The sequence below is a fragment of the Urocampus carinirostris genome, chromosome 3 (assembly GCF_059441175.1).
Source record: "Urocampus carinirostris isolate Australia breed hairy pipefish chromosome 3, RoL_Ucar_1.0, whole genome shotgun sequence".
In the NCBI taxonomy this organism is placed as follows: Eukaryota; Metazoa; Chordata; class Actinopteri; order Syngnathiformes; family Syngnathidae; genus Urocampus; species Urocampus carinirostris.
In genome coordinates, this window is record NC_142351.1 from 63,182,600 (window position 1) to 63,197,347 (window position 14,748).

General features: G+C 39.8%; 1 protein-coding gene across 1 annotated transcript in view; it reads right to left on the reverse strand.

Moving 5' to 3' along the window:
- Window positions 1-11,181: 11,181 nt before the first annotated feature.
- The window catches only part of atp6ap1lb (ATPase H+ transporting accessory protein 1 like b), a 35,020-nt gene continuing 31,453 nt past the window's right edge, over window positions 11,182-14,748 (reverse strand). The window contains exon 7 of the mRNA XM_088332914.1: window positions 11,182-13,842. Coding sequence (XP_088189040.1) covers window positions 13,606-13,842 — 237 coding nt within the window. The 3' untranslated portion in view covers window positions 11,182-13,605. The remainder of the gene's footprint in view (window positions 13,843-14,748) is intronic.

Genomic DNA, 14,748 nt, shown 5'->3' on the forward strand with positions numbered 1-14,748 from the left:
TTCAGGTGCTACCGGGGGGAACGCTCTCTTTTTCTCTCCTCCCCTCCCTTTCTCTCTTTCTCAGCATCAGAGGATTGGCTACTGAGGAGGATGCTGTTGAATTACGCCATGCACGCACACCCCCTTTATCTTCAAATACACACATATACACACATATACGCTCGCTTTATTACAAGGCTTTAATAGCTGTCCTTTAGCTTTCATGTCACATCAAGTCATGCACTGTATGGTCGGTTCACTCAAGCAGATTACTGCTAAAGTGCTGATGGGAAAAAAGTGGAGTGGAGAGGGTGCATACAAAAGGTGGGGTTGCAGGGAGGGGGCGTTTCACTTTTTATCTTGGATGATGTGAAATTTCTTTTGCCCCTTTGGAACGTTCGTGCAACTTTTGGTAGAGGAATCCACTCACTGTCCTTCTCTTTGGATACTTGAAGCCAAAAATATACTTGGTAGAATAATATGAAGCTACGAGCTAACATTCTTTGCATATTCATCACTCACAGAGGTTTCAGATCATCAATCCAATTTCAACATCATGCAGAGACAACCCAAGAAAATACAAAGTGCAGTTTTTAAATGTTGATTCCATTTATTAAGGCACAAGAAAAATAAAAAGCTATCTATGTGAAAAAGTAATTGCGACTCAACCTAAATCAACGTTCACAATAATTTCTATTGAGTCCTTCACAACGCTGGGGAGGAATTTTGGCCCGTTCTTTTTGCAAAATTGATTCAAGTATGCCATAATACAAGGTTTTCTAGAATGAATTACCCATTTAAGGTCAGACCACAGCATCTGAATTTGATTTAAATCCGTACTTTGAGTTGACCACTACAGAACCTTCTTCAGCGTTTGCTCTGCTGCCTCAGAACCAAAACAACCGGCTGTGGTTGACAGAATTACTACATCTTGTGTTTGCCAGAAGATCCTGAAAGAGAACATCCAGCCATTAGTTTGTGCACTCAAACTCAAGCGCTTCTGGATCATGCAGCAGAACAACAATACAAAACACACCAGCAAATCCACCTCTTAATGTGTCAAAAAAAAAAGTTTTAATTTTCAAATGGGTTGGATGATCTGAAACCTTTGCGGGTGATAAAGATGGAAAAAACAATCAGGAAATACTTTTTCACGGCACTGGCATGTGGTACGGAATTAAAGAGGATATTAATATTGACCCTCATCTGTCGTTTCAAACACACGTGAAGAATATTACTTGAACCGCTTTTCTGCAGCTTCGCAACATTGCAAAAATTCGACCAATACTGTTCCAGTCTAATGCTGGGATTATAATTCCTGCATTTTTTTACCTCCCCCTCTGTTCATTACTGTAATGAACTACTCTCCGGTCTCCCGAAGTCTAGCATCCAAAGCCTGGATCTGGTACAAAACGTGCAGCAAGGTTTTCAACTAGGACAAGAAAGTTTGATCACACTACCTAGATTTTAGCTGACTAGCACTGGCTCCCTGTCTGTTTAAGATGTGATTTTAAGGTTTTGTTGGCATTACACAAAAATTTGCAAGGGCTTACACCCTCATAGCTTTCTGATTTAATTTCTTCCTATGTTCCTGGTCGGAGTAATCCCAAGAGCCAAGAAGAAATCCACGGGTTCGACAGCATTCTCCTTTTGGCCCCAGGTGCTGTGAAATGCTCTGCCCTCTGAGATTCCACCTGCACCCTCAGTAGAATTGTTTGAATCTAGGATCAAAACACACTTGTATTTAATAGCTTATGAATGATCTTGAATTCATACTCCTGTTTTCTCGTCCCTGAGGGAAAAGGGTTAGCTGTGTTGTAGCACGGTGCATGCATTTTGAGCCATCGTACAGGCACTTGGACCTGATGTGCACCCTCATCTAGAACTTGCCCTCATGAGGTTTTAGATCAGGGAATGTATTGGCAGTCTGTACAGTCTGGTAGTCTGTACATCGTTAGGACTTTTTGTGACAAAGGGCTATACAAATAAACATGACTTGACTTGACACGACTATGCTTTTCTTTGGATACGCAAAGCAGAATACTAATAACGTTGAAAGAAGTTAAAAGGTAACTTTTGACAAAGTGTTTTGGGGGACTAGTCTGATACAAATGAAAGACAGCCTATGCAAGTTATGTTTTTGAGAAGACTGCAATTACTATCATTTTATCTTGATACTTGAAGAACAAAATAGACTTGGTAGAAAGATAAGCTAAGCTAAAAGCTAACATCTGACTTTTTTGTATAATAAAAATGAAACAATGTGTACACAAATGTTGTTTTATGAGGGATACACTCACTGTCCTTTCTTTTCTTTGGATACGTAAAACAGAAAATAAACTTGGTAGAAAAATAAGTTACCAGCTAACATTTGACCCTACTTTTTATATGACAGAAATGAAAAAAGGCAACATATGGAGGCTGAAAGAGGATGACGATTATGCCTTCAGGCCTCTCATCGCATGCGACAGATCGCATTCCTCTTAGAGCTGCAAAATATTTTGGCGACACTTCCTCAGGCCTTTTTGACTTGATTTTCTAAATCCCCCACAAGTTGTTTCATTAAAAAGTGTCAAATGTTAGTTTGTAGAGTAGCATCCCTCTGAAAACAACATTTCTATATACGTTCTTTCATTTCATTTTATTGTTGAAATGTTAGCCTGTGGCTTATCTTATCTTTCTACTGAGTTTTTTTTTGTGTTTTGCATACCTGAAGAAAACAAATAGTGAGTCCATCACTGTAAAATCATCATTTTTATAGTCTTCTCCTTTGTTTGCTGCCACTTTGACATCTGCCCTGCTGTTCCCCTTTGCAGGATCCTCATTAGCATCAAGGTCAACCCGGATGAAACAAAAGATCCACAAGGGGAAGGATGTCTCGATAGAACTCGATATGCTGAGCAACGGTGCACTTATTCAGATTCTCCTCTGAGCCCTAGTCCAGGAAAATCAACTTATAGCACTGTAATCATTTTGAGGTCTTTGCTGTTTTTTCAGAATTATTATTGATCACTCTTATATAAATTAAGATATAAAATAGTGTGCTCTAAATTCACTTAATGTGAAAACCAACAGCGGAGCATTTTATTGGGCTTTTTCCTGCTGGTGTCCTGATTGCAGTTCTTCTCAATAACTTTCTGTCATGGCCTCCCTCAGAAGAAGAAATCCTCTCACGCCCCCCTCCAAGATCGATCTTGCTAAATCTATACCTTTGGGCACATTTTTCGCTGAAAAAACACCTCAAGTATCATATCAGCATAGTTCGGTTATAATGTTTTTAAGTGACAGCTTAATTCGTTTCACAAAGCAAACTATTATTTTGCATCCCAATCAGACTTCTTGTTGCCGATTGATTTTCAAATGCAATTTATGTTCATTTGCTTCCTCATTACTTTTTGCTCCTCTTGTTTTCATCGGATTTTTAAAGGGTAATGCTTCGTTCTGAAATATATCCTACACAATATTTTTATTCCAGGTGTGAAGCAGCATTTGTAGAACAACATGACCATCCTTCCACAGAATTTGTATTCGCCTCTGCGCACAGGCCTGTTGATAAGCACCTCATTTGCAATAACAACATGCTTACGGGCTAAAATTAGGCCTTTCGCGTTGGCTAAGATGATAGGGGACTAGAAATTATAAGTCTGGGGTAGTCTTGAATGCAAGGTCCAATTAAAAGTTGACTTACCAAGTCTCAACAGACATGAAATAACAGCAATGTGCAAATCAGAGATAGCGAGCATAACAGCAGTGTCTATGAATGATGTTATCTTACTCAAAAGGAATACTTTTTCCCCGTTTATTGTTTGGGACCTCTTTACTCAAATGAAAACGATGAGATTAACACATGAGTTGAACCTGACAAACCGTCCTTTTAGTCTCAATGCAAAGCAGCTTATTCGGTGCCTCTCGAAACGGTTGTGCAGACTTGGACTTTCTGACTGGAAGCTTTACATTTATAACAGGCGTGTGCACTGTTTTTCAGCCCAGGACACGGATATAAAATCCACAATTTGTAGCTTGGAGCATTCTTGTGATGGAGTTCCTCACTGGGAGAGATTAATATCCAACACAAATGACTCTCAGATTGATGTTTTGAGGTCATCAAAAAGAACGTATGCTGCAGCTTTAGGTGAAACTAACAAACACCATGCTGGCTTTTATAAAGCATTGCATTTCCCGAGCAACCACATACTACGAATCCACCATTATTTACTACGCCAGTTTCTAGTAAAAAACAAAATATGCTTTTTTTTTTTTTCAAAACTAGAAGCATTTAAAAATATTCTGGCAATTGTATTTTTCTTTCTGTAAATGGTGGTTTTGGTTTAAACCAGTGGTTCTCATATAGTGGGGCGAGGATCAGACAATGAGGGTGCAGGTGCTTTTGAGTTTGGGGAACTTTTTTTTTTTTTACTTTCCCAGAATAAAGTGCAATTGCAACTCCAACACATTAGGCATTATTGGTGGCAGTTTTTGGTTTAGCCTCCATGCAGTGCATCGAGCACAGAGCATTGAGTATGAAGTGTGGAAACGAAGTGTAGCAGGCCCTCAAGTGACCCCATGAAAAGAATTGTTTAACATGGATGCAGGGAAAGGCGAGGAGAGACAGTGGGGCAGCACAATTTCAAAAGATAAACCTAATTGCGATTTTTCAGACCTGGATTGGATTCTTGATGTGATTTTTGATTGTTTTTAAGGTTCTGTTAGTATTATACAAAATCATGCATGGACTTGCTCCCTAATATCTTTCAGATTTAATTTACCCCTATGGAGTCTTCGCTCTGAAAATGCTGGTCTACTAGTGATCCCAAGAAGAGATCCGCAGAGCGTTCTCTATCCCCGGTGCTGTGGAATGCTCTTCCCCCTGAGATTTGATCTGCAAGCTCAGTGGAAATGTTTAAATCTAAGCTTAAAACACACTTCTAGTTTGCAAAAGTTTTTGATCTGTGCAGCCCTTTGAGACTCTTTATGATTAAGGGCTTTACAAATAAACATGTCTTGACTTGACTTGACTTAAATTGTGAAAGGAAAGTGCATCTCTATGCTAGTTTTTTCTCAGGGAGAACATGAAGATTGTGACATGCAAACATAACTTGAGATGATGGACTTAGAGACAGAGCGTATAAGACTGTTACAAACTATAAACTATAAATCTACAAATAAAAACAAATTTGGTCTTCATTGTCATTATACAAAAGTACAACAAAATTAAAGGGCCACTCCTTTCAGTGTGAAAAAGCGATTCAGAAAGCGGATAGCTAGCTACACGCTAGTGACGGGTAACCGCTACTTCTGAGAGGTCTTTGTGATGGTTAAAATACAAAAGTCTCAAATGTAGCGGTTTTCCACAAGTTGTAGCTCCAAGTCGTCCATTTCATGGGTAATGGATCTGGCGTTGGTGACTAGTCACGTGTCGTCAGTAGTGGCCTAAGAGTTGTTAGCCTAGCTGTTAGCTTTCCTTTCTGACGACGCCTCAGTAGATTGCCAGACGCGATAAAAATCCAGGGATCACCCGCTGGTGATCAGTTTTCTATGTGCTTTTCTGACTTCCCACGGAGTCTAATTTAGTTATCAATTCATTTTCAATGTAACGAGCCGCTAAAGTTACGAGCTGTCTTTTTTGTTTTGGCAGTCAGTTGAGCGTGCGGCTGTTTGACTGAGCGCTTACACCAGCCTATCAAAGTCGTGCACACACGTCTTGCAAACTTTGTCTTGCCTTTATTGGCTGGTGCCATTAAAACATGCTTCTGATTGCCCGGCGTTGTTGTACCCTGAAATGTGAGAATTGTTGTTGGACAAACACTTCACTCAAATAACCAACTGGAACTAAAAATAAAATTTAAAAAAAATTATTTAAAAAACTGCAGTGTTTCGCGGTTACACCATCGCACTACGTCACATGGCAATATCAATTTGATTTTAATTAGTCGTACGGCCCTAAGAGAAGGGCTAAAGAGACAAACAAAAATTCCCTCCTGTAGCACTTCACTGCACCCACTGAGTAAAGACTGGTGTGTTTTCTATGTTAAAAATGTTGGCAGCGGTCAGCACGAATCCAAATAATTTAAGCTTTCTCCAAAAGACGTCATTTTTATTTTACCTAAAAAAATAAAAATATAAAGATATTTTGTTCCACTGACAGATGTATTTGCTAAATTTAAGTATTATTTTTGGTTATTTTTCTAGAAAAAAAGATTAAGTAATGTAGTAAAACTTAGATTAGGTTATGAATATAGTAAAATCAAATTACAGCTAAAGCTTTAATCAAAATGAATGACCTCTTTTTAGCCACAGTGACCACAAATGATCATTAAAAAACTTTGTATACTTAGTCAATGTAGGCAACATAATCATTTAGGCTCTATTTTTTTTAAAAAAGTGAAACTGCTACCAGGAATACATTTTTAAATATTCTTGACAAATTTTGTTCCTCAATATTTTTTGAATGAAAAAAAGTGCCTTGGCCAGAAAAATGTTGATAAGGCATGATGTCCAACAAAAGCAGGGATCTTCAACCGTTTGCCTGCCGGCACCCAGGTGCCATCTGAGGACAACTGGTGCGAGCAGACCTGTTCTAATTTTTGCAGTTATAGGGTAAAAGCAGCCCCACGGTGGGGAGGACCAGGGTTTAAATCCAGCTACCGTAGCCTCCTCGTGTGGAGTTTTCATTTCCTCCCTGTGTCTGTCTGGGTTTCCAAAAACATGCATGTCAGGCTAATTGGCCAGTTCAAATTGTCCTCTCTGCCCTGCAACTGGTTGGCAACCATTTCAGGGTGTCCCCTACCCACTGCCTGATGATAGCTGGGATGGGCTCCAGCACCCCCGCGGCCCTACTAAGGATAAGTGGCCCAAAAATGGATGGATTGATGGATGGATGTGGTTGGAATCAAATTAATTCTTCTTCCTACTTTTGTGTCTTTCTTTTTTCCTACTCTTACTCTGTATTTTTTTGTCCTTTTTTCTTTCTCTCTCGCTTACCCTGTCTCTCGTTCATTCTCTTTCTTTCTCTCTTTCTCTCTCTCTCTCTCTCTCTCTCTCTCTCTCATTCCATCTCTTTAATTATTTTTCTCTCTCTTGTTCTTACTCCCTGTCTCTTTCTTTCACTCTCGGTCTTTCGCTTTTCTTCTGTCTCTCGCTATCTATCTTTTCCTTTCTCTCTATTTCTTAGTCTTTTTTTTCCATTTTCTTGTTTCTTCTTCCAATAATTACCCTGGTAACAACATTGTAACCACATAGTTAGTAGTACAGCCTTGGTTGAGTATTTTAGAAATGAATATCAAGCTGGGTTCCATTTGCATTAATAAGGTGCAAGAAGGAGCTTGACGTCTAAAGAAAAGGTTGGAGACCGCTGACCTAAAGCCTGGCATGAGCATAAGATTTGTAGGCGATCAAATACTGCTATCTAGTGGATGTAGCGTGCTATCACAGGGTTCCCATTTGTAAGTTATTCAAAATGTAATTTGAACGCCTAAAATTGGAACACGGAGGCTTAAAATCCTGAAGGACATACTGTACGAAAAAAAATGAAAAAAAGTATTTTTGATGTCTCATCAAATTTGTTTTGAAACGCTTAAAATTAAAGGTAATATATCAGATCACTGTTTTAGGCACATTATTTGAGTTTTACCCTTTGAGACTTTCCGTGATTAAGGGCTATACAAATAAACATGAATTGACTTGACTAGTATTACAGTTGTTATATTTTTTAGTATGTTTATATATTATTCCTGCAGTTGGATTTCCGTAATATTTCTGTAGTATTATTATAGTATTACTGTTTTATTTTTGCCATGCTTTTGTAGTATTTCTGTAGTTGTATTTTTGTAGTATTTTCTTAGTAATATGTTTGTAGTATTTCCATGATGGAAGTTTTGTTGTATGTCTATAGTATTTTTGTTGTCTTACTGTTGTTTTATTTTTGTAATATTTCTGTACAGGTATTTTGATAGTACCGTATTTTCCGCACCATAGGGCGCACCGGGTTATAGGGCGCACCCTGAAAAAATAGTTTTTGGTCCTATATTTGACATACATAAGACGCACCGGATTATAAGGTGCTACAATGGGAACGTCGACAAAACAGTCAGATAGTTCAGTCCAACTTATTACCCCCTTAACATTCCGAAAGCTTGCAAAGAAGCAAATACGTGTCGTAGACACGTGCGGATGCGATGTCCATACGATGTCACTCAAATGCATTGTTTCAAATATCATTCGGAAGGTTAAAGTCTTGGGATTCAAGAAATGCCAACCATTAGTTAGTTTCTATTTTCTTTTTCGCTCGCAACTTGACTGTGCATATGACAATAAACACTTGGAATTTAGTTTAATTTAAAAAAAGACCCATTACAGAAACATCTAGATCACTCTGAAACCAGATACTGGGAAAATATAAAGCCGGAGTAGCTCACCGAAGTCGTTGCGTTCAATAATAATGTACAACCATAGTCCTCTTATATCCGTGAGTGTAGTAAATCCACTATAATCCAGTAAAATATTTACAAATACAGAATGGTAAAACATGTTTCCTCTATGCCATAGACAACCAAACTTGCTATTCACATTCATCTTTTTCGGCCAATTGCAGGCTTTGTTTTGCCCCTTTAGCCTATGCGAGCCTCATCTCATTAGCTACACCGCTTTTCCTTAGTAGGGTCGCGGGGGTGCTGGAGCCCATCCCAGCAATCATCGGGCAGTGGGCAGGGGACACCCTGAACTGGTTGCCGGCCAATCGCAGGGCACACGGGGACAGACAACTCACTCGCTCATTCACACCTAGGGACAATTTGGAGCGGCCAATTCACCTTAAATGTATGTTTTTGGAATGTGCGAGGAAACCTACGCAAGCACGGGGAGAACAAACAAACTCCGCACAGGAAGTCTGGAGCTGGATTTGAACCCACGCAGGAGGTTCCCAAGACATGAACTGTGCCGCACATGCGCTAACCACTGCGCCGCCGTGCTGCCCCTATGCGAGCCTGTAAATGATAAAAAGGATCCGCCCCCTTTACCTCCGAATAACTTTAGCCAATAGTGATCGATTCAAATGATGATTGACACATTGGCTGGGAGATGAAACGCCGGCATATGTATCCCAGCATACACCGCGGACCACATCGCCTACGAGGAAAAATCTAGTCGGCTGCTGCTTGCCTTTGTTGCGAGACCTTGCGACTTAATATTGATCCATATATAAGGCGCACTGTATGATAAGGCGCATGGTCAGTTTTTGAAAAAAATAAAGGCTTTTAGGTGCGCCTTATAGTGCGGAAAATACGGTATTTCTTTTGTAATCTTTTTGTATCATAGTATTACTCTAGCAGTATTTTTGTAGTTATCTCTGAGTAGTTTTTTGTAGTATTTGTGTGGTCATATTTCTATAATAGTATTTCTATAGTAGTTCTGTTGTAATATTTTTTTATATAGTATTTTGGTGTAAACCAGATCGGTGGCCTGAAGGGTAGGGCGCCCGCCCCGAGACTGGGAGGTTGCTGGTTCAATCCTCGGCCGAGTCATACCTAAGACTTACAATATTGGTACTCATAACCTCTCTGCTTGGCACTCAGCATTAGGGGTTGGAATTGGGGGGTTTGGTCTCCTAATGACTCCCAATACATTAGTTGGGTTGAGGAAGGGGGCTGGGAATTTCCCCTTCTCTATCAATCTCCCAGAAAGTGTCAAAAATGCCAATGGGGGATATGGCTCCGGTATATATATATATACGATGTCCTACAGTTGGGGGGTTAGCGCACCAGGGGAGCCATATCCACCTGGTGGGAGGTAGCTAGAGTCAAAAACATATACTGAAATATTTATATAGGACTATTTTTGTAGTTTATTTTTGTTTGAACAATTTTATTGACACGATTAACAGCAAATAAACAACGTGAGGTTTATTTCAGTCACTCTTTGTGATTAAGGGCTATACAAATAAAAATGACTTGACTTGTAGTATTTTTACATTATGCTACTAAAATAGTGGTCCTTTGTAGTATTTTTGTGGGAGTATTTCTATTAGGGCTGCACGATTTTGGAGAAAACTTCGATGTAATTTTCGATTTTAAAAGAAAAGTGCATTTTCTATGCTAGTTTTTTTTCTCAGGGAGAACATTAATATTGTGACATGCAAACAACCTGATATGACTTACTTAGAGACTGAGAGTATATGACTGTAACAAAATATCAACGATAAATGTACTAATAAAAACAGAATTGCAGTTAAATAAATGGTCTTTATTGTCATTATACAAAAGGACAACAAAATTGGAGGGCTTTTCCTTTCAGTGTAAGAGAACGATGAAAAGGCTATTAGCCGTCTCTTGCGACGTAATAAAAACCCAGGGAGCACCCGCTGGTGATCAGCTTTTCCTTGCGCTTTTCTGACTTTCCTTGGAGTCCAATTTAATTAATTACTTTATTTTCATTGGAACGAGCCACTAAAGGTACGAGCTATGGCATTTGTTTGGGTGGCCATCTGTGCACGCGCTGCATGACTGACTGGGAGCTTACACCAGCCTATCAAAGCCATGCACACACGTCTTGCAAGCTATAACTCACCTTTAAAAACCTGCTTCTGATTTGTCAGCGCGTTGAAACCACGAAATGTGAAAAATCTTATTGGCCAAACTCTCCGTCAATCAAATAACAAACTTGAATGAATCCTGTATTAAACGCAGTGGTTTGCGGTTACACTATCTCACTATGTCACATCGTGATATCGATTCGATTCCGGTTAATCGTGGAGCCCTAATTTCTATAGTATTATTTTTGTAATATTTCCATAGTAGTATTTTGTTGTATTTCTTTAGTATTTTTTTTATTTTCAGATTGAAAGAAAACTAATATATTCTGTTCCTATTTTTAAGTAATAATGTGATATTTAGTTTTGTAGTATTTCTGTAGTAGTGTTTTTGTTTTGGGGACAAAATAAATTATTAGTAGTACTAAATTAAATATTTTTAATGTATTGTCATTACATTTCGACCATCTGGCCCATTACATTTCGGGCCAGATGTAAATGACTGATGGGCTGCATGTGGACCGCGGGCCATAATTTACTAACCCCTGACCATGACCAAAATAGAGATGTCCAATGATAATCCAACGGCGCCTGGAACCGGTTATTACCTCGGTTAACCACTAAATGTCCCTAATTACACTCTCCACGTTTACTTAATCGACACATCGACACAACACACGTTCCCCTTTAAATACCATTTATTATTTCTTCAGTTGGTCCTCGGACAAACTACCCGCTCTCATTTCAGAGTTTGTAAAGTACACTTATGACCAAAGAACACATTTGACACCGCTACAGATTGACAGAACTGCCATATCGAATGTTTAGTTATCTACTTATTGTCATGCGGGCTTTTTCTTTTAATTAGTGGTAATGGCTGAGTGATGCTGTAACCTCTGCTTATGTGGTTTCTGGAATCACTTGGACAGCATTACGTTGTCTTGTCTCTTTTTGGCAGCAGTTGGGATTTACAGTTTGAGTGGACTTGAAGTCTACAGATTTATTTTATAATGACGAGACAAACATGTGGGAGAAAATCCTCGTCTTTGTTGCAGATCTTGGAACTTTTCGTTCTGGGTTTCGAAGTTGTTGCACTCTAAAAACAGAGTTTGGGTCAAAAATGGACCAACAAACAGAAATAATTCCCAAGAAAAGTGTGTAGTGTTTTACGTTTTTTTGTACAAGATAATTCTGCAAAATAATACAAGAACATTTCCGTTAATACACCCACAATGGGTTAATTTTATACGGGGCAATATTTAGAACAGAGGTCACCAACCTTTTTTAAGATGAGAGATTCTTTTTTGATATCCATTAGTATTGTATTTGTTGTTAATATTCTATTAGTATGTACCAGGTAGTAATTATTAAACATAGGGTTAAAATAGGCTCATTCAACCACAAATACGTCCGCCTAATATAAGGCCACCGAGTGAATTACATATACAGTACATTGATACCAAATACAACAAAGCTTACGGAGTTTACTTCACATGCTTGTAGCAAATTGTGAAATACACATTTTGTATGAAAACTACGAGAAGGGAGTCGTTGAATGTTCTTTGATTATTTATGTGGCATTAGTGCTATTGATGCCATCATCTGGACACTTGCAGTAACAGCAGCTTTGACGTTTGGTTTCTTTGTAAGCGATAACATTGCCTATGAAACACTTGAACGGTGGCCTTAAATGCTATTATAAAAAAATACTAAATCTGAAAATGTCTTTATCCATCCTGAAATAAGATTCAGCCCTGCAGATATGAATTATATAGATGATCATTTGGAAGAATAAACCATACAGTATGTTTTAAATCACTGATCATGTCAACAAATTCTCATGCGATTTCCAAATCAAATTTTCCCCCCAAAAATCATTCCAGTTCACCACTGAGCTTTTTTCGAAAATGATCTGCAGACTACTTAGCTGTACTTATGGGGATACTGCAGGCCCTGCATAGGTGTCCCAAAAATTGGGTTGAAATGATCCAAGTATGGGGTTGGTCCCATTTTTGACCCAAGTGTTTTTAGAGTGTTAAAGAGATCCAGGTACCCTGTTTGCAAAACGTGTTTAACCTTTTTTCTTTCTTTTTGTGTGTGTGTGTGTGGGGGGGGGGGGGGGTGAGCATCGTTGTCCTAGCAGTTTTTCATAATTGATATTTAAAAAAAAAGATAAAAGAAATCAAACTGACCTCAGCAGAATGACACATCTTTACATGTTATTTTGTTTTGTACATAGCTGAAAGGATTTGCTCTTTTTCGCAATGTCTCACTTTTGAAGCTTCACTTTGGCATTCACGCCCGGTGTCCACACCAGACGATCCATGTCCAAAAATCTTGACTCTGTGAGAGCCAATTCCCCACACAACGTTGTCCCTTGTATTGTTTTCAAAGTCTTTTGGTTAGTTCTACTAACCGATTGTTGTGCTCGTTTGGAGAACTTTCCCCGCCTTCATCTGAGCGGTCCTCAAAAGGCCATTTCACAGTTAAATCCCAAGCAGCAGTCTTGTTTGGGTCAGGGTTAGAGACATGAAAGGCTCTGTTGAGGCCGTTCACCCCAGCCAGATGCCCGAAGAGTTTTCTCGGGTTTGTAAGTTTTTCCAGCTCCTTTAAGCAAAGTACCACGCTTGCTTATTTGTAACTGCGCGCCATGCAATACTTTCCGATTATCAGGGAACACAGCACTAGTTCGGATCGACCAGCTCTTATTGCATGCAGCTAACACGACGAGTCCAGTGGAAAAAACTGGACTGTTTGAAGCTTATTATTGAAAGCTAGAAAGACGATTTGCAATGGTGGAAGCTTTGCCCATGAACTACTTACAATGAATTGAAGGTGTCTGACGTGAGCTGAATCTGTGACAGCGTGGCTGGCTGGGGTAAAGGCCACTTGTCCCCCTCAGGGGGGGGCACATGAGGGGGCTGTCCTTGACCTTTCAATGTTTGGGATCGCGAACTCTAAGCCCACAAGAGAGTCTGGAGCATCCAGACAATAGAAGCCAAGATGAGGAGAGAGTATTCCGCGTTTACTTACAATTGATATACAAGGTTCTTGTGTTTTTGTCAAATACATTTCCCCCCTCTCTCTGCCCCTGTCCCTTTTCCTCACAGACTGTTCTTGTCAGGCAGTTCGGCCTCTGGGCTCCGTGGGAAGTAGACGGTGGCCTTGTGTTCCTCATAGCGGTCGATGTGCTTGAGGTGGACCACCATGTGCAGGGCGTAGGCCAGGACGAGAAGCAGGATCAACGACGTCACCAAGCCCATCAGGATAGCCGGCGTCAAGAAGGTCGCGCAATCGCTGGCTGAAGCAAACTTGTCAGAATTCACGTTGAATGCCTGGATCTGAGGTCGGAAAGACGAGATTAGGATGGATAAAAAGAGGACAAGTGGCTGGCGCTAGCTGCAGCAGGCACAGGTCGAGACGACTCAGCAGATGGCCGAACACAGACAAGACGGCAGTCTGCCAAACATATGCTGCAAAAGGACTGAAGGCACACTAAAGGAAATGGCAGGCACACATGGGCAGTAAAAGTGAGATGGATAAAAATAAGCATTGTAGGCGGCATGAGACAATACGAGTATTATACACAAATATTAGGGTGGCACGATAGTTATTGAGCTGATAACAGCCAAATATGACGTCACGGTTAATGACGGGATAAAAAGAAATACCCACTTGACGTCATGCTATAATGTTTATTCAGCGGACAGTACTTGTTAGAAAGATTCAAAGCATTTATATTCCTAATTAGATTATATTTCAATTTTCAATAGAAGTAGCAGCATAACCTGTAACATTCCTGCACCCCTGTGAAACTTTAGGTTCCCCCTCTATCCATTTCTCTCCTCTTTATTTCACAACCTTACATAATTTGGTTACTCACTTCCTCGTTCAATTTTTCTCCTCACAGCTGCAATCACTTGTCCTGATTTCCCACCTATGACTCTCCCTCAACACTATTTAAACGTTCTGTTCCCTTGGCTCTGTGCTAGTTCGTTTCTTTCTATGTCATGTCATGAGCACTCTTGTCTCGAAATTGTTGTTAATCCAGTGTACCAAACCCTTGCCTGCCCTTTTGGATCACGTGCTCCGCCTGACAAATTCTTGGACTGTTGCCTTAGCTAATTGAGTTTACTGGACCACCAACCCTTTGCCTGCCTCTTGTGTTGCAACCCGACTTCCCGTGTACCGAACCTTGTCCAAATAAAACTTTCATTACTACACTGTTTCTACATCACCATGAGTGG